The sequence below is a fragment of the Pteropus vampyrus genome, unplaced genomic scaffold, assembly GCF_000151845.1.
Source record: "Pteropus vampyrus isolate Shadow unplaced genomic scaffold, Pvam_2.0 Scaffold323, whole genome shotgun sequence".
In the NCBI taxonomy this organism is placed as follows: domain Eukaryota; kingdom Metazoa; phylum Chordata; class Mammalia; order Chiroptera; family Pteropodidae; genus Pteropus; species Pteropus vampyrus.
In genome coordinates this window covers 867,641-888,207 of record NW_011889104.1, presented here as the reverse complement: position 1 = coordinate 888,207, position 20,567 = coordinate 867,641, and the positions used below count along the sequence as shown (strand labels likewise).

General features: G+C 44.8%; 1 protein-coding gene across 1 annotated transcript in view; it reads right to left on the bottom strand.

Moving 5' to 3' along the window:
- The window catches only part of MERTK (MER proto-oncogene, tyrosine kinase), an 83,254-nt gene that overhangs the window by 15,201 nt on the left and 47,486 nt on the right, over positions 1–20,567 (bottom strand). Inside the window, exons 7-11 of the mRNA XM_023521912.1 lie at positions 19,134–19,317; positions 9,360–9,511; positions 4,373–4,526; positions 2,237–2,390; positions 436–525 (exon numbers count right to left, since the gene is read on the bottom strand). Coding sequence (XP_023377680.1) covers positions 436–525; positions 2,237–2,390; positions 4,373–4,526; positions 9,360–9,511; positions 19,134–19,317 — 734 coding nt within the window. The remainder of the gene's footprint in view (positions 1–435; positions 526–2,236; positions 2,391–4,372; positions 4,527–9,359; positions 9,512–19,133; positions 19,318–20,567) is intronic.

Sequence of the window (20,567 nt, the reverse complement as noted above, 5' to 3'; positions counted from 1 at the left end):
CTTTGTTTCTGAAGTTATTCAAGAACACAGCTACCTTTTATCCTCTCTGATCCAGCAAAGCTCAAACCATCATTATTATGAAGTGTGTGAGCAAATTGTTCTGAGCTGGCTACCAGGAGGAAACAGGGAACGAGCTCTGAGACTGTCAGCTGTTTTGCTGTTGCCTTCCAATCCCTAACCTGCACCCACATCTTCTCCATCACCCCAAGTTCCTCCCCCCGGGTCTTGTGGCATTGGGGGGTTTTGGCCCCAGCCAGCGGGGAGGCACAGGGCAGTGTTTGCCCACCTGATCGCTGCTGGCTGAAGATGCCTTGCATGCTATGAGTACCCATTCTTCGATGGCCTTGACTTTTGTGAGAAACCTGACGATTCACTTTTGTTTTCTCTGCTCACAACTATTTTAACTTTCGCTGAGAAAGGGAAAGGAAAGGCGACTTACGGGTGAGGTCGACGGCATGCCGACAGAAGGATCTCTTCGCTGTGTAGTTGACGACTAGTTCCAGATGTTCCCCGGGGAAGGCGTTCCTGTGTGAACAGAGACAGACATCAGCATGCACCCAGACAGCAGGCGCCCGTTCCACTGTCCTGCTCACAGCCTTCTCCAGGTGCATGTTCACAGTGGCCTGCCAAGTTCTATCAACAACCCCGCAGCACTTGAGAGGGTGATTATATTGGATCTGTGGCTAGCTGAGGGGAACGACCTCGCCACCAAACTGAGCCTTCCCAGCCATAAGCTTGGAGTACATTTATTTCTCCGTTTATTTACATTTTCTCCTGTGTTGTCGGTAAAGTCTACTAAGTTTTTACATGAAGCCCCTGAATACCTACTGGGCTAATTCTCAGGGATGGGATAGTTTTCTCGCTGTTGCAGGTGATATCTCATTCTGGCACTTTGCCTTTTATGTGTTTTAAAACCAGAATCAAAATATATTCACAATATATAATGTCCTAAAAAATATTACATTTCTTTCTAAAGGAAAACAAAGAAGGAGGGTGCCAAGGGGAGGCTTTGGAAGAAGCAAACGGTACTGAGTTTCTAGAGACTGAGAAGGACAGCTTTTTGGCATGCTGTTCCCAAGTGCTTGACCAAGCCTCCAGAGGCAAAGCAGTACCCTTTCCTCTGCGCCCAGCACTCCGGAGTCCCTTAGCTGCTGGCTAGGGGCCCCAGGAGCTTGGGGCAGCCCGGAGCTTTGGCCATCACCTTGCTGGTTCTGGCCTTACTGAGCCTACGTGAAAGGTGGCCTCAAATATGTCTCTGCAGGCTTTTGTATCAATTAATGTTTCCATAGCGGTAACCACGGATTCCCACTCAATGACAAAAGCTGCATGCCGCCATTAGTTCTTGAGGACACCATCGTCTTAGACTCAGGTCCTTTGCATTACTGACTGATTCTGAAAGTTTCCATTCAGAATCACAGCACTTAGAACTAGTAATGACTTTGTAGACCATTTAGAGTGAGGGGACACAAAGGAAGCCTGGGAAAGTGAAGAGACCCGTTTTGGTGAGAGAATGAATGCCAGACCCCAGGTTTTGGATGGACCACCACGTGCTAATGGCATGGCCATGAGAGACGGCACAGCCGCCTCCAAATCACAGCCGCCTCCCGTCCTTATCAACAACTTGCCTATTTTACAAAAGATCTCCTCCACCCTCTGAGTGACAAACGGGACTTCATGGAAGTCCAAATCCACTGCCCGGGCACTAGAGTAGAACACCATTCCAGAAATAACAATTACACACACAGCCTTCTTTTCCTGGGTCATTTTAACACGACTTCTCATTTTTCTTGATATCTGATTACTATTTGGTTATAAAAGTCACATGTATAATAAGATAAAGCTGCTTCTTTTAAATTTGAATATGAAAATATAAAGTTTTTCTTCGTTAGAAAATAATGATCATTATAGAAAAATCTGTAAAAAGAAAAAAGGAAAAGAGGAAAACTCAGAATCACCCATGACGCCACCCATAATCCCTAAGGCTTTGGCGAACTTCCTCCTGTCGTTTTTATGTGTTTTATTTATTTATTTTTTAATAATTGGAATAATTTTAAAGGTTTCTAATAAAAACCCTCTCTGTGAATGAGCCCCTCCCCCCAGGCAGTTTATCCTGGGGTACCCATAAGTCCGGCACCCAGCTAGAACACAGGATGCTGGCCTGGTGGGACAGGCATCATCCACTGGCGTAACGACCACATCGATACCACAGCAGAACATCTTTGACTGGGACACTTACCCAAACCTTGTCTCCCGGATCCTCTTTCTGATGGCCAGAGAAACATACAACACCAGCCCGATCAGGACGAATCCGCAGAAGCAGCCAAGGACGATGAGCACGGGGTCTGCACTGCCAGGCGCTGGGGTCGACGAGGGGGCGTAATCTACCCAGCCTGGAGAGAGACCAACAGAAGGGGTCCAAGACCCCTAGGAAGCACCGGCCTGTAACAGGAAGAAAGGCAGTCAGAGGCTTTAGAACCAAGTCCTTTTCCATCCCGCAGTCTGCAGGGGCGGGGTTCCTGGCCACACTGCCCAAGCTGGGGCTGGGAGGAGGGTGCCAGGAGCCAGTAGGCAAACTCCCTTCATGTCAGCTACACAGGCATAAGGAGGTGACAAATGCCAAAACTAACATTTATCTGGGATGCTGCAATTTCAAACACAGTGAGGATGAAAACGTTTTATTTCTTTATAAATGCTTCTCAAGAGCAGTGTGGACAGGGCTGGCCTGCTTCCATTCCTAGCACGTCTGGCATGGACAGCTGCTACTGTCTGTGCCTGCAAACTGTCACAGCCCAGTCTGAGTCTCGGTCGGCTCCCAACATCTTACCCTTTGTGCTCTCATCCTCCGGGAGGTCCTTCATGTGCAGAGTTTTGCCAGGGTAACTTCCCTGTCCGTCCTTCAGTGAGATCACTTCCATCAGGTGGCTAAAGTTCACCCTCTCCGAGCCCCTGGCCATGTGTTTAGAGTCCCCGGCTGTTTTTCCCATGACACACTTTACTCAAATCCACTTCAAACTCCGTTTCTTTTCTTCCCTTGTTCGCTGGTCCCCTCTTTCAAGTACCCACTTTCATAAAATATCACGTGGGTTTGTTGCTGGGAGACGAGGCGGTGACATGGCGACATGCCTTAGATGTGAGTGAGAAGAATAATAAAAGTGCGGTGACCAGCCACACCACAATGGCTGTGGTCACGATGCGCCTCTGTTATCTGCATAGACTTGGGGGCCGCAGAGCTGGTGTGAAGTGTGTGCTTGTGCATACGATTACTCACAGCTAATATGTGAAGGTCACTCACAATTGAGTCACACTGTTAGGGAGCGTGTTACTGAACCCGGTGTTGGTGACTGACACGTGGCATGTTGGAGCCCTGCAGAGCGAGGACTGCCAGCACAGCAGAGCTTTCCATAGTTTCTGCAGGAGAGCTTGTCACATATGGAGATGGAAGCTGTCGCCCTAAAGTCTGAATTTTTAACCTATGCCTTTAGAATTAGAGTAGTGTTGTATTTGGATTTCTACCACACAGGCGAGGCTTGTGTCCCCACCACCAGTTACTCGCGGTCACTGGGCACAGAGTCTCGGGGCTGTGGGGACTGTAATTTGGCTGCAATTGTGCACTAAAGGGGGCGAGCATTTGAGGGTCCCTGGAGGAGCCAAACGGGAACTTAGTGCTCTGCTCACCAGCCCTGTCTACCCACAAAGCCATGTCTGCAAGGACATGTACAAGCATGCACAGTTCACACCCCCAGCGATGCCCGTGCATGGCATTGATGACAGCAGTTTAACAAACAATCCAGGGCGGGGCAGAGTCAGAACCAAGGTGGCTCCCCAGGACTACGGAAGCAAGCACCGTGTCTGGGTCACCAGGGTGGCACTGTGTCCAAAAACACCCCAACGACCTGCAGAAGCCAGTGTGCAGGGCTGGGCATGTAGCTCAGGGAGCCCAGGGCTGACTGGGGGCAGCTTCTCGGGGACATTGCAAGTTCTGTGCTGACCAACCATGAAGCATGCTGTCTGAGGCCACAATAGGCAGTAATGCGGCACGCATACAGACTGAGACGGCAAAGTGCCCACTAGCAGGTGAACGAGAGTGAGGCTGCAGAGCGCTCGGCGAGCCATGCCGCCCCACGCCCATGCATCGCTCAAGCACACCCTGCAGGCCTCACCCAACTCGGTCCCAAGTGGGTTCCCCAGTAAGGCAGCTTCATTCGACATGGCACCAGCAGAGGACACCAGTGTTGGTCAGGCATGTCACCTGTCGACCCCGACCACGCAAACACACTTTTCAGCCTTAACAAAGCCACCCAGCTCACAGGCTCTCTAGGACGGTCAGCACTGCCCGGCGGATGCACTGTCAACCATGGGAGCCCACTCTCACCAGCTGTAGGGACGAAGACTTTCACTGGAGCGCTGAAAGGCCCAACTCCTCCGCTGGTAATGGCAGCAACTCTCACTGTGCAGGTGGCGTTGCGGACTTGGACAGGGAGCTCGGCATGGCTGCCATGCTGGCCGATGTCCTCAGATAGCTCTTTCTGGGGATGGAGAAGACAAGAAAGGACATGAAACATCAAGGTACCTGGGCGCATTACCTGCTCAGCCTCGGTGCCTCCCAAGGGATGTCGTCCCTTCCCTGTCACAGGGGCAGCAGCTGAGTTTCTACAGTGTCCTCTCCTCCCTCTGGCCACAGCCAGAGGAATCAAAGTAAGGGATGCAAGATGGGTTGGCAGCAGCCAAGGCCATGAGGGCACAGCACTTAGAGTGCCAGTGAAGATGACATCTCAAGACCCCTTAGAGCCGGAAAGGACACTGCCCAGGAGCCTCCTGCACCTGCCACTGACCTGGCCAGCGCAGTGGGCGCCCGATCCTTTGATAGGACAGACTCTAAAATCGCCATTAGGACAGCACCGCTGCTGTTTTTAACTCCAACGTGACAAATGCACAATCTGCCCAATTTTCAGAAATCTAGTTTTACTTTTACTTTGTTTTAAAGCCACTGCCATGTCACATGAGCAGTGAAAACGTAGGGGGAAACTGATTGTTGAAAAGAGAACTAGGAATGAAGTTTCGTACAACACGTGGGCCTCTATTTCCAGACTTCTGGTGGCAGTGTTCGCTGTGGGAGGGCTGGTCGTGAGTCTGGCGCCGGCTTCTCAATTGGGAGCTGCAGGGTGACCACATATGTTTTTATCTCTGAGTTATGGATTGCCGAGCTCACATCTGTGTGTGGATGGCCACTGCACACAGAGAGAGGACTGTCACGTCACACGGGCATGGGTGTCACCGATCGCTGATGAACAGCGGGGGCCTGGTTTAGGGGTAACTTTCTCCCCCGGCCACTCAGTCTCATGCTGATCACTACTGACCATGGTGCAGGGTGGAGCCAGCCGGCCCTTAAGGAGAGGGCAGTTCTATCACTCGTGACCAAGGGGACAGCTGGGTCAGCTACCCAGGGTCTGTTTCTAAATCTGACAGGCAATGACCATCATGACCAAGAAATGCCTGCAGACAAGGGATGAAAAGGGAGAATATGGCCTTAAAATTTTTTGGTTTTTCTATCCCATTGGGCTCTGTTGTTGCAAAGAGACCTAACCTAGGCTTTTTTTTTTATTTGTTAATTAAGTAAACAATTTAATAATTAACAATTTTTGGTACATTCAGACAATATCTGTTTTAGAAATAGAGCATTTTGTTTTTGGTGAATCCAGTTTTCTCAGTTAAAATACACTTGGCACGTAGTACTATCCAGATTTAAGGCTCACAATGTGTTGATGTGGCACATTCGTGTATCATGGTGTGATGGCCACTGCTCGCATCGGACACCTCCACCAGGTCATACAGTTATTGTGTCTTTTCAGCAGCTGGAAAATGAAGATTAGTCTCTTGGCAGATGTGATGGCTATGAGACATCACTGTCTAGGTGCACTGTGCCATGAGTAAGATCTGTAGGGCTCAGTTACCCCCCGTCGTGAGCTTGTACCCAATCCAGCTTGGATTATGGGTTAGTGGGCCATTCTCTAATTTGAGGGGATAGAAAATCACCCAGTATGCAACTCTCTGGTTCACGCCCCAGTCCTGCAGCCCTGCTGTGAGCCAGGTGGGCGGCTAAGGAACGACACGTGCACCTCACACCTCCCCACCAGTAGCACACATGACTCCATGCCTGCTTCTGGCCAGGGCCTGCTTCTGGCTCCATATCTTTTGGTGACAAAGACTCAGATACATTTATGCAAGAATTTAATGACAAGAAATGCATGATTGTGGAAGAACTAAATGCCCAGAAGACAAACCCTCACAAAAACAGAATTAACTGCTTAGAAATAAACATAAAGGTCATTCACGACAATTGGTTTAGGGCCTCTGACTCGCTGGGACAACCCAGAGAAGTCGTTTCTCGGTTTCCGCCTCCTGCTCCCTAAGTGAGTACAGTGCTAATCCGTGTAAAGGGCTAGAAACGGCACTGGCCTGAATCAAACGTCACCCGACTGTACTGATGGCCATGTCGCAGCTGAGACCTGAAGTGTGGAGGCACTGCTTCCTGGTCACACTTTTTGGAAATACATAAGGAATTATCTCACTTTTGGGGTAGAATTATAATAAGTGTTGCAGTAGTGGTTAGAAAGATACATGATAGATATTTTAGTGGAGAGAAAATATTCTTAAGAGAAAATAACAATTTTCTCTTAAGAATATTCTTAAATGGCAACCTTCAATGCAGTTTAGAGAAGATCACAATTTTTAAAAACTGACATAATTTATCCATTCTATTTTGAGGCCAGGTGTGTAAAGAGAGGCATGACCATACCCATATTCTCAAACATTATTTTAATTTTGGTTTTGAAAGCTGACAGAGAAACCCTTTCAAACTAGACGTGTGGGGGAGCCGCCCTGTGTGTTCGATCCTCCCCGACCCCGGTGTCAGGACATCATTGAAAGTAAAGCGGACTCCCAAGTCCTCTGTTATCACAAGACTGTCCTAATGCACAGAGTATAGCATGATTTCAATGCAAATGACCTCTCGCTGGGATGACCCAGCATCTCCAAGGTGGAAATGGCTGGAAAGGTCACAGCCCTAACTGTGGAAGCACTGCTCTCGCTGCACAGGGGACCGTCTGGACAAAGGCGACAAGAATGCACAGCCCAGCTGAGTGTTAGTGGCAGTTACTGCTCCAGGCTCCCTGCTGCCTCACTCTCGGGGCTTTCATCACTCTTGCCTTTCAGCTCGAGGCCCATCTGAAGAAGGGGCTCTCACCTACACCAGAAAAGGACAGAGGGTGGCCTGCAGGGTGTCGGCTGACCATCACTGTCCAGGGCCAATCAGAGAGACACAGAATTCCCACTGAATGTGACATAACTGGCCTTCGTGGACCATCCTAAGAACTCAGCACTATAAAAAGGAGCTTTTCTTTGAGATTCGATTCCCCTGACCCAGCCAGGGTGCAAATGCAGTTAGTCCAGGGGACCCACGCAATGCCTGGATGTGAAAGACTAGGAAACGGGGGCCCTCCCTGTGGCTGTAAGCCTCCTACATCGCAGGGTCCGACCGGCACGAGTAACCCCTGCCGTGATTCACCGTGAGTGCGAGGCCACGGGCTGCTGAGGCCTCTTCTTTCTCTGCCCCATCAGTCAAGAGGCAAGAAAAGGAAAAAACTATACCCCAATTGTCCTACTGGAAAACAGTGGTTTTGGTGAAAGCTGGATAGTGTGAGGTTGAAAATGACAGAAACAAAGCTTGGATGTTCACTAGCAGGTGCCGCCGTTCCCCCATCCCTCCGTCTCACCAAGAGGCTGTTACTTTCATATGATGCCTGCCTGGACCAATACCACGAGGACCAAAATCCAATCTATCTCCGGGGTCAGATGCAACGGGAACATGAGACACAAAAGAAGCAGGTTCTTCATGGCGCTGGTAGGTAGACAGTCCTGATGGTAAAACCAGGCATCCCCCTGCCACAAAGATGTCAGCATTGCCTGTCCCAAGTGGGAAGGAGCCCATTGGGAGCTGCTCCCCACAGTCAGGCATCATCACCCAGCTGCATCCCCCGCTCCTGTCTTGGGCCTACTGATCTTTAGACCTCATAGCAGTCGGGACAGGGTCCCTCCGGGCTTGAAGGGAGTCACATCTAAAACGTCACACCCTTTGGAAGAGCGCTGGCTGTACGAGGGGGGCAGCTAGATTTCACACGGAGCTCTCCACTTCTTGTTGGCTATTGTGCCGTGCACAATATTACACTCTGGTGAAACGAGGGCTTGTGTGAAGGTTACTTTTACTGGTAAACTCAACTTTCTTACTTGTAAAAGGGTAACAGTTGCATCGGCCATCTTCACCACATACAAGTCTCAGGTCGTATCCTGAGCTGAAGACTCTCCTGGGCTCCCAGGCCATCTACCAACTCTGACATCTTGGCCAGTGTCAGGGACCTGCACACATGGCCACGAGTCTGCGGCCCGGCTCCCTCATGCCACACTCCTCCAATCAGTCATGTTCCGGACCCTCAACAAGTCATGACCCCCACAGCTGCCACGTTAGGCCTCTTCTCGTCTTATCTTTTGCCACCTTCACCTGTCAAAATTACCCCAAGCTCAGATCAAGTAGCACCTTTGCTAGAGAGGAAGTCAGTCGGGCCCCAAGCACCCTCCACAGCCTTTCTGAGCAGGCCACACTGCATGGCCCAAGCAGCCCAGGACCGCCAGGGAGGCAGTGAAGTTGGTTAGGACGGCAGCAGCAAGATGGCCATGTAGCTGCACAGAACGCGGCCATGTGCTTCTCGCCGCACAGAATGCCAGCTCTTCCCCGAGGATGCTCGGCCCCATGCAGTCGGAGGACAGGGAATCTGCGCTACCAAGCCAATGTTCCTGCTGTGCGCTGTGCCATGTGTGACAATGCCTTGCTCAGGTCCACTGAGCCTCGTGTCTAATTTCGGCTCCTGTGGAAACCTGTGAAGGTGGCCTGCTGCTCACTGAGCCCACATGGCTGGGCACTTCCCTGAAAGTCTTGCTCAGAAAAGTATCCTCTAGAATCTCCGAGAGGCTATGACTTACCAGCCTGCTAAACCCTAGAGCCCCGCCCTTCATAGCATCTTCCTGCAAGAGCTCAAGTTCTCCGGACACAAGAATTGGGTGACAACGGAGGTGCATCCCACTCATGGGTACGGCATCAATCAATGAATGGCTGGTTGAGTGAGTGAGGCCCCAGCGAGTCCTCGGACCTTTACAACCACTCGGTCGCCTCCAATTCTTACGACACTCCGTTTCCCACAGAAAGGTACCCAAGCCAGTAATGCCTGGTCTCCTGGCAACAGAGCAAACGCCTCTGAAACAGCAGAAACCAGCTCAGAACGGAAGCACGCACAGGCGCGGGGACTTACGGAAATGTGGGTGCTCTGCCACACGTGAGAGAGCCGGTAGCCCACCAGGGTCCCCTCCTGCCGCTCGATCGGGGGCGGGACCCACTGGACTTCCACCTTGTCACCAGATTCATTCAGAAGCACAGTGACATTCAAGGGAGCTGCTGATGGGGCTGAAAAGATAAAGGAGAGAAGGGTGAGAAGGAGCCAAGAAAAGCACCGAGACCCCGTCTCCCTGCTTTCTGGATGTCCTGCGAAAAGCCCTCCACCAAGAGCAAAGCAAACAGCGGGTTTTCGCCCTCTTTTCAATGAACCGCCAAGACAGTACATAAGTTTTAAAAAACCAGCCCTTTCCAATAAAAGGACAAGAAGAGGTGGTGGGGAGGCTGGCGGTGGTGCTCAGGGCTTCTGCTGGGAGGCGGCATGGACACGCTGGTAGGGCTCTTGGGCGGCCCGGCAGACTGACTGGAGGCCAGGCCGTGTCATGCGAGATGTGCAAGGCAAGACCTCCACACAGCACAGAAGGATGTCCAGAAGCAGGTGCCAGTGGTCTGGACAGAGCCCATTGGCCAACACACAAGTTTATATTTATGTGTAAGACAGTCGCTGTCGAAGATCAGAGGGACAAATGGCAATTCCTGGGCCAGACGTCTAAATGTTGCTTTCCACTCTGGTTTCCATTCTCTGGCTTACAGGAAATTCTGCTTCAGTCACATGCCCGCTTTATGTTTGAATGTCCGTTATCTTTCACAAGTACACAGGAATGACAAAAGTCAAAGCATTTTGGGGAAAAAAAGTGTGTAAGGACATATATATGTACAAAGTAATTTTGGAAATAGGACAAGGTCATTGCCACATTGTTTTTTGGGAAGGAAGAACTTGACTCTATCTATTAAAACTGAAAAAACTATGCCCTTCGACCTGGAAATAAAAACTATTTTATTTCCAGGAATTTAATCTAGAAAAATTCTGTGGGTGGCATTACCATCACTGAAACATAATAGTGACAAAAAAGAATATGTGTAAAGCTCAGTCAATAATTGTGATATAATAAATTTTGATCTATTTTCCAATGGAATACTTACTATTGGTACTGGAAAAATTAGGTGGATCGTGTGTGTTGAAAATGAAAAAAATATCTAATAGAGGGAAAGATCAAATTGCTAAAAAAAATGTGTCAATGATTCATTTTAGAAATAAAAAAAGTATTTCATATATAGATACATATAGAAAGAATAAAGACAATTAGAATAACATATACCAAACCATTGCCCGCAGTTGTATTTAGGGGAGCTTAAATGATATATTTCTGATGTGCCTAAAAGGAAAACAGGAAGGAATCATAATTCTCTTCAGCTCTGGTGATTCCAGGAGTGGTTAGATGAATTTCAGTTGACAACGTGCTGTACAGCTAAGGCCGTGCCTATGAAATGAATCACATACTTTCTAGTCGGTCGTAGAATTTATGGACAAACGTGGCTGACTCAACATGTCTTGACATCTGCTCCCTCCTAGGATGCCCCTCCAATGACAAGAAGGAATTTAAAACAGTGTAAACTCATAAGGCAGAGGGCTCAACAGTGGAAAAGAAATTTCAGCATAAATTTGAAAGCTGAAAAAGAGATGAAAAAGATATAATTAACACAGCAAGCCGATTCTCTCCAAAGAACTTGGAGAGGCTCAGACTCTGTGGGCCCTGGCACAAAACCTGGAAGACTGAACATTGGGTCAAGGAATAGTTAGACCCTGAGATCCCTCTCACCTATTCCCACACACCTGGCAGGTACTCCCCCAAATTCCCACAGGAGACAGGATGCTTTATTCTCTGAACTAAAAAGCCTCTGGTACCAGGGCACCAGCAGAACAGAAGCACAATGAGGGGACAGTCTGACAAGTGGAGAAATAAGTGAAAGTTTGTGTCCTGAGTGAGGGGGACTCTGCCTCACCTGTCCTCGTCACCTGGCTCCTAAAACATCAGCAGCCATGTCTCTATTCCTGAGGTAGTGGACAGGAGACTTGCTTTCTAGAGGAAGTGAGAGGTCCCAGAGGAAAGAAAACCAATACTGACACTTTAGGGTATCCGAACCAAAACACATAGGTCATCGCCCAGTCACCTGGCAGTGCCGTCTACAAGGCCCACCCATGCTCACAGAGCATCCGATCAAATTGCTGGGTCTTCACTTCTCAGTAGGAGCAAACAGTGAAAGGTCAGCCGAGGTTGAGCAGCCTCCTTCACGAATGTCTGGTACCAAACTGATAATTAATGAGCTCAAAGGTAAGCAAATGTTCTCATACTTTAGAACAGAAAAAGATTGTCGCTAAAATAGAAAACTTAAAATTAGCAATATGAGAAGAAAAATAAAATATTCAATAGAAGAATTAGGAGATAAATCTAGGAAACCTCCCAAAAAAGTAGAATAAAAATGAAAGAGATCAATCTGAGAAAAGAAAATTGAGGAAAAAAATTGAAGAGACCTAAGAACTGTCTAATACAATTTCTGGAAAGAAAAATAGAAGAACATTTTCAAAGAAAAAAAATGTATAAGAAGAAATCTCAAAACCAAAGCACTTGCATTTCTAGATCAAAGGGGCCACGGAATGCCTATGATGATGACTAAAACAAATCCCACATCACAGCTCATCGCTGAACCACAATTAACTAACGAGAAAAGGTGTTATTAAACACTGAAATGAAATAACAGTTCACCTAGAAAACTCAAGTATCAGACTTCATCACAGCAATCCATGAAGCTAAAAAAAAAAACAACGCAAAAATACTTTTAAAATTTTGGGGGAAAATAATGTCCAACAAAAAGTTCTATATTAGAAAAAAATGATCAACCCAGTATGACAGAAAGACATACAAGTTACCAGAGTTTTTATTTTTTATACATGCTTTCCCTGAGCTAATTGAGAATGTGCCCATGAAAATAAGGGAATACACCAAGAAAGACAAGTGCCAGGAGAAGGAGGTGGAGTCAGTGGGATGATTCTGGAGGGAGACAGGGAAAGAACCACACGAATGAATTAAAGACAACAATGCCTGGGCCTCCCTCAGGGCTGTGGACAGGCTATTCTCAGCAATCAGACTGGAAAACCTAATGATTCAAGCAGCACTGAGCAGAGCACGCATAACAGTCTTGTCTCAATGGCAGGTAATAATTGACGCTAGGCTGAGCACTGCCCTGGTCCTGCCTCACAAAGCTTTAAAAGCAAGATCCGAAAGGATCAAACTTTTTCTAGTTGGTTAACAGTGTCCCAACATGAAACCCAATACTTACAGAAATATAAAAATACCTAGAATCCCACAAGGTTAAATTTACAATGTCAAGAATCCAATTAAAGATTGCTAGGCACGACAAGAAACTGGAAAGTACTCTACATAACTGGGATATAAATCAATCAATCAAAACTGCCCCAGAAATAACACAGATATTAGAATTGGGAGATTAAAATAGCTATTAAAACTGTATTCCATATGGTCCAAAAGTGAAGTAAAAACATGAAAGATACAAAGAAGATACAAAAATTACAATGGGAGAGATGAAACATACACTAGATAGACTCAGTGGCAGATCAGATACTGCATAAGAAAAGATCAGCAAATTTTAAAACAGAATGAGAGAAACTATCCAAAATAAGACACAAAAACGCAGGGGAAAAATTAAGAGCATCAGTGAGGTATGAGGCAACTTCAAGTGATCAAATATATGTGTGATTGAGTCCTCAAAGAAGAGGAAAAGTGAGAACAGAGATAAACAATGGCTAAAAGTTTTCCTTCCACATTTGATGCAAACCACAAACACACAGATCCAAGAATTCAATGAGCCCCAAGCACAGGAAAATAAAGAAAATTGCTCCAAAGCACATCATAATTAAATTGCTCACAATCAATAGTAAAGGGAAAACCAGAGACAAAATACATACAGACACATTATACAGAGAGGAACAATTAAAGATTATTGCAGATTTCTTACCAGAAATAATTCAAGCAAGAAGGACATGCAACAACATTTTTAGAGTAGTGAGAGGGAAAAAAATGTGAACCTAGATTCTATATCTAGTAAAAATATCTCTCAAAAATAAAAGCAAAAGAAATACATCGAAGGCAAAATAAAGATTTTTCTCAGACAGCTCCATTCCTCCCCAGATCTGTAGCACAAGAAATGATGAAGATCCCTTTAAAAAGGAAAATGACACCACATGAAAATATGAATGTATACCAAGAAACGGATAACATTAGAAATAGTAACTTCCTGGGTAAATACATGTTTTTTTTCTAATTGTATATATAACTTTAAAAGATTATTGACCGCACAAAAATAATAACAATATAATATGGGTTTACAACATATATCAAAGTAAAATGGATGTCCACAATTGCACAAATATTGGGAGGAGAAAATGGAAGTATACTATCTTAAGGTTCTTACATGATGCGTGAAGTGCTGTAGCATCACTTGAAGGTAAATGGTGATAACTTAAACATTACACTATTTACCCTAGGAAACCCCTAAAAGGACAGAAAACAAGGTTATAGCTAATTAACAAAGGAGAGAAAATAGAATAAAAAATATTTAATTAACCCAAAAGAAGGAAGAAAAAGAAGAAAAGGGGAACAAATTATAGACAGAACAAATAGAAAATGTGACAGATTTCAACCTACCTATATGAAAAATCACAGTTTAATGGATTAAATATCCCAACTTAAGGTCAAAATTGTGAATGGGTTAAAAAACACCACTAAAGTACATGCTGCTTAAATGAAATACATTGACTATAAAGATATAAGTAAGTAAAAAAAGAAGAATGAATCAAAGATATGCTATGTAATCAAAAGAAAGTTAAAATGGCTATTATAGTATCAAAGTATATTTCACAGAAAATAATATTATCAAGGATAAAGAAAATAATTTCATAATGATGAAGCAGTGAATTTAGTAGGAGGGCCTAGTAATAGTAAATATTTATGCACAAAATAATAGAGCTTGAAAATATTTAAAGCAAAACCTGCTAGAACTACAAATAGAAATAGAAAAATCCATAATCATAACTCATAACTAGATTTCGATGTCCTTTCTGAATAACTGATAGAAGTAGGCAGACAATCAATAAAAACGATTTGAAAAACACGATCAACCAACTTAACCAAGATGACATATAGAGAATACTTGCTCTAACACGCTCTCTTTACACGTACACCGTTTATCAAGATAAGTCATATTCTGGGCCATACGATGAGTCTCAATACATTTAAGAGGATTCGTTTGCTTAGAAATCAAGACAAAGAGCTCCAGAAAGCCCCAAATATTTGAAAACCAAGTTACACATTCAACGATGAATGGGTCAGAGAAGAAATCGAAAGTATTCTGAACCAAATGAAAGTGCAGCGCAGCACATAAAAATTGCCCTACAAGGTTTCTCTTTCTCATTTGAGAAAAGGAGAGATTTCCCAGCTTTGTAACTCTAAACTGAGAAAGAACTAGGGTTTAGCAATAGTTGTTGAAAAGGGGAAAATCTCAGATTCAAAAATTCAGAACAGCACACAGAAAGTTCTTTAAAGTTTAAAGATGGAAATAAAGTTTCCTGTGAGTAAGATGGTACAGAGACGAAAGGCTCTACTGTGTGGGGCCACTGTGGGGGTCTAATGAAATAATGCACATAAAGCACCTACTATGGCCTCAGCACAGAGTAAGCGTTCAGTGGACGTTAGGCCTCTTCACATTAGTTGGCTTTCTTGAGTTTGGCACTATGAGTAATGAATTTTGTATGATTTTAGTTAAAAATAATACACTATAAACAGTGTGCTGCTATTCATATCGTCCTACATGAAAGAAAATATTACCTATATGAAGTTAGGTTTTGTCACTAAACCGTTTGAAAGCGTAGAAGGAAATGTCTTCTTTCCCATTTTCATTGGTCACCTCGATAACATTCTCCTCCAGAGACAAAGACCAAACAAAGCAAAATCTAAACTGTAAATCCAGCCCCTGGGTAGGGGTTGCTTCATCGCGTCCATTAGGGGCCACGTTCCCAGCGTCGGGAGTTTCCTACCTCCTTCCGTCGTGCTGGCCTGGACCCAAGGGCTGGGCGCTGACCAGCCGACCTCATTCCTGCAGGAGACGCTGATGCTGTAGTTGGCCAGGGCCCGCAGCTGCTCAACTCGATACAGAGGTGGCGAAGCAGAGGCGTTGAAGATCATGACGGAGCCGTTGCTCAGTGCGTCAGCTTCCGCGACCTGAGAGGGCACACGTGGACCAGGTGTTAGTGAGGTGGCAGGAATGTCAGACTTGGGCTCCTGGCTTCCCTGCACACGGCCCCCCTGCACAGAGGGGAAGCGCCTGCTTCCTTCCAGGCCGCCCGGCAGTGTCCCCACCGGCACTGCTGAGAATTACTCATGCCACTGGAGCAACAATTGAGGACCTGAGGAAAATGCCTAAAATAAGTGTTCTCATTGTGGTGGGTAACAGAGCAGATAAACACCATTATAACACTATAATTTCCTGTGTTACAACTTGCACTACAATGTAGAACAGAGCAGCTCTTCCTCTCTCAGAACAGGTTCAATTCTCGATTTCTCACAGCTGTTTCAAAGAGTGTGCAGTGAAGGCAACAGACATCGAACGGGATGGCAAAGCCTAAAATACCTACCTACCACCTGGACTTGCAAAGAAAACATTTCCCAAACCCTGCGTTAGAAGGTGGGATAATGGACTTTTGGTTAATCTGTGTTTCTTTTTATCGTGTAGCCTGAAGACCTCTGCTCTTCCTTGAGGCGAGTCCTTTGTTCTTCCCCACCCAGTCCACCCCAGGAGAAATTCAACCCCCAAAGCAGACACAGATAATGCAGAGTTTACAGCATTTTTTTTTTGGTGGGGAGACAGAGGCAAGGGCCATTTGCACCTCATCCAACAAGCTCTTCCCCAAATCTCTTTAAAGCACATCGGCTCTTTCCTGAGTTCCTTCTTCCTCTTTCCCACTATAAACCCTGCCAGGCTCTCCTCGTCCTCTGAGTATACAGGCAGAAGAGGGGATTCCCAGCAAAAGTCTAGCCCTTGGCCAGGCTCCCACCTCTTTCCCTCAGCATACCTCCCGTCTGGGGATAGGGACATGGGAGCTGTACATAACTGGGATATAAATCAATCAATCAAAACTGCCCCAGAAATAACACAGATATTAGAATTTGGAGATTAAAATAGCTATTAAAACTGTATTCCATATGGTCCAAAAGTGAAGTAAAAACATGAAAGATACAAAGAAGATACAAAAATTACAATGGGAGAGATGAAACATACACTAGATAGACTCAGTGGCAGATCAGATACTGCATAAGAAAAGATCAGCAAATTTTAAAACAGAATGAGAGAAACTATCCAAAATAAGACACAAAAACGCAGGGGAAAAATTAAGAGCATCAGTGAGGTATGAGGCAACTTCAACTGATCAAATATATGTGTGATTGAGTCCTCAAAGAAGAGGAAAAGTGAGAACAGAGATAAACAATGGCTAAAAGTTTTCCTTCCACATTTGATGCAAACCACAAACACACAGATCCAAGAATTCAATGAGCCCCAAGCACAGGAAAATAAAGAAAATTGCTCCAAAGCACATCATAATTAAATTGCTCACAATCAATAGTAAAGGGAAAACCAGAGACAAAATACATACAGACACATTATACAGAGAGGAACAATTAAAGATTATTGCAGATTTCTTACCAGAAATAATTCAAGCAAGAAGGACATGCAACAACATTTTTAGAGTAGTGAGAGGAAAAAAAATGTGAACCTAGATTCTATATCTAGTAAAAATATCTCTCAAAAATAAAAGCAAAAGAAATACATTGAAGGCAAAATAAAGATTTTTCTCAGACAGCTCCATTCCTCCCCAGATCTGTAGCACAAGAAATGATGAAGATCCCTTTAAAAAGGAAAATGACACCACATGAAAATATGAATGTATACCAAGAAACGGATAACATTAGAAATAGTAACTTCCTGGGTAAATACATGTTTTTTTTCTAATTGTATATATAACTTTAAAAGATTATTGACCGCACAAAAATAATAACAATATAATATGGGTTTACAACATATATCAAAGTAAAATGGATGTCCACAATTGCACAAATATTGGGAGGAGAAAATGGAAGTATACTATCTTAAGGTTCTTACATGATGCGTGAAGTGCTGTAGCATCACTTGAAGGTAAATGGTGATAACTTAAACATTACACTATTTACCCTAGGAAACCCCTAAAAGGACAGAAAACAAGGTTATAGCTAATTAACAAAGGAGAGAAAATAGAATAAAAAATATTTAATTAACCCAAAAGAAGGAAGAAAAAGAAGAAAAGGGGAACAAATTATAGACAGAACAAATAGAAAATGTGACAGATTTCAACCTACCTATATGAAAAATCACAGTTTAATGGATTAAATATCCCAACTTAAGGTCAAAATTGTGAATGGGTTAAAAAACACCACTAAAGTACATGCTGCTTAAATGAAATACATTGACTATAAAGATATAAGTAAGTAAAAAAAGAAGAATGAATCAAAGATATGCTATGTAATCAAAAGAAAGTTAAAATGGCTATTATAGTATCAAAGTATATTTCACAGAAAATAATATTATCAAGGATAAAGAAAATAATTTCATAATGATGAAGCAGTGAATTTAGTAGGAGGGCCTAGTAATAGTAAATATTTATGCACAAAATAATAGAGCTTGAAAATATTTAAAGCAAAACCTGCTAGAACTACAAATAGAAATAGAAAAATCCATAATCATAACTCATAACTAGATTTCGATGTCCTTTCTGAATAACTGATAGAAGTAGGCAGACAATCAATAAAAACGATTTGAAAAACACGATCAACCAACTTAACCAAGATGACATATAGAGAATACTTGCTCTAACACGCTCTCTTTACACGTACACCATTTATCAAGATAAGTCATATTCTGGGCCATATGATGAGTCTCAATACATTTAAGAGGATTCGTTTGCTTAGAAATCAAGACAAAGAGCTCCAGAAAGCCCCAAATATTTGAAAACCAAGTTACACATTCAACGATGAATGGGTCAGAGAAGAAATCGAAAGTATTCTGAACCAAATGAAAGTGCAGCGCAGCACATAAAAATTGCCCTACAAGGTTTCTCTTTCTCATTTGAGAAAAGGAGAGATTTCCCAGCTTTGTAACTCTAAACTGAGAAAGAACTAGGGTTTAGCAATAGTTGTTGAAAAGGGGAAAATCTCAGATTCAAAAATTCAGAACAGCACACAGAAAGTTCTTTAAAGTTTAAAGATGGAAATAAAGTTTCCTGTGAGTAAGATGGTACAGAGACGAAAGGCTCTACTGTGTGGGGCCACTGTGGGGGTCTAATGAAATAATGCACATAAAGCACCTACTATGGCCTCAGCACAGAGTAAGCGTTCAGTGGACGTTAGGCCTCTTCACATTAGTTGGCTTTCTTGAGTTTGGCACTATGAGTAATGAATTTTGTATGATTTTAGTTAAAAATAATACACTATAAACAGTGTGCTGCTATTCATATCGTCCTACATGAAAGAAAATATTACCTATATGAAGTTAGGTTTTGTCACTAAACCGTTTGAAAGCGTAGAAGGAAATGTCTTCTTTCCCATTTTCATTGGTCACCTCGATAACATTCTCCTCCAGAGACAAAGACCAAACAAAGCAAAATCTAAACTGTAAATCCAGCCCCTGGGTAGGGGTTGCTTCATTGCGTCCATTAGGGGCCACGTTCCCAGCGTCGGGCGTTTCCTACCTCCTTCCGTCGTGCTGGCCTGGACCCAAGGGCTGGGCGCTGACCAGCCGACCTCATTCCTGCAGGAGACGCTGATGCTGTAGTTGGCCAGGGCCCGCAGCTGCTCAACTCGATACAGAGGTGGCGAAGCAGAGGCGTTGAAGATCATGACGGAGCCGTTGCTCAGTGCGTCAGCTTCCGCGACCTGAGAGGGCACACGTGGACCAGGTGTTAGTGAGGTGGCAGGAATGTCAGACTTGGGCTCCTGGCTTCCCTGCACACGGCCCCCCTGCACAGAGGGGAAGCGCCTGCTTCCTTCCAGGCCGCCCGGCAGTGTCCCCACCGGCACTGCTGAGAATTACTCATGCCACTGGAGCAACAATTGAGGACCTGAGGAAAATGCCTAAAATAAGTGTTCTCATTGTGGTGGGTAACAGAGCAGATAAACACCATTATAACACTATAATTTCCTGTGTTACAACTTGCACTACAATGTAGAACAGAGCAGCTCTTCCTCTCTCAGAACAGGTTCGATTCTCGATTTCTCACAGCTGTTTCAAAGAGTGTGCAGTGAAGGCAACAGACATCGAACGGGATGGCAAAGCCTAAAATACCTACCTACCACCTGGACTTGCAAAGAAAACATTTCCCAAACCCTGCGTTAGAAGGTGGGATAATGGACTTTTGGTTAATCTGTGTTTCTTTTTATCGTGTAGCCTGAAGACCTCTGCTCTTCCTTGAGGCGAGTCCTTTGTTCTTCCCCACCCAGTCCACCCCAGGAGAAATTCAACCCCCAAAGCAGACACAGATAATGCAGAGTTTACAGCATTTTTTTTTTGGTGGGGAGACAGAGGCAAGGGCCATTTGCACCTCATCCAACAAGCTCTTCCCCAAATCTCTTTAAAGCACATCGGCTCTTTCCTGAGTTCCTTCTTCCTCTTTCCCACTATAAACCCTGCCAGGCTCTCCTCGTCCTCTGAGTATACAGGCAGAAGAGGGGATTCCCAGCAAAAGTCTAGCCCTTGGCCAGGCTCCCACCTCTTGCCCTCAGCATACCTCCCGTCTGGGGATAGGGACATGGGAGACGGGTTTGTTGTTGTTCTTTTTCACTATACGTTTTTCAAATTTTCTATAATATGGAGTATTTATAAAGTCGGAAAGGACAAAATCATACTGAATAAAACAAAAGTAACCAAAAGCTTTTTTTGGGGAAAAAAATCTTAAACCCTGTATTTATTCCTGATACTAATGTGCTTGCAGTTATAGGGTGTGGGTACACAGTGCTGTTATTTCAGGATATATGTGTTGAAATTTAGGCCAAGAGGACACACATCAACATTTTGGCATTCCAGAGCCGCTAGTGAGACCTCGAGGGCAGTGCTGGGGCCACATCCTCGCGACTCTGCTGGGGACAAGAAGCCGCAGTGGGCCTGAGGAGCCGCCGCAGGGGCACAA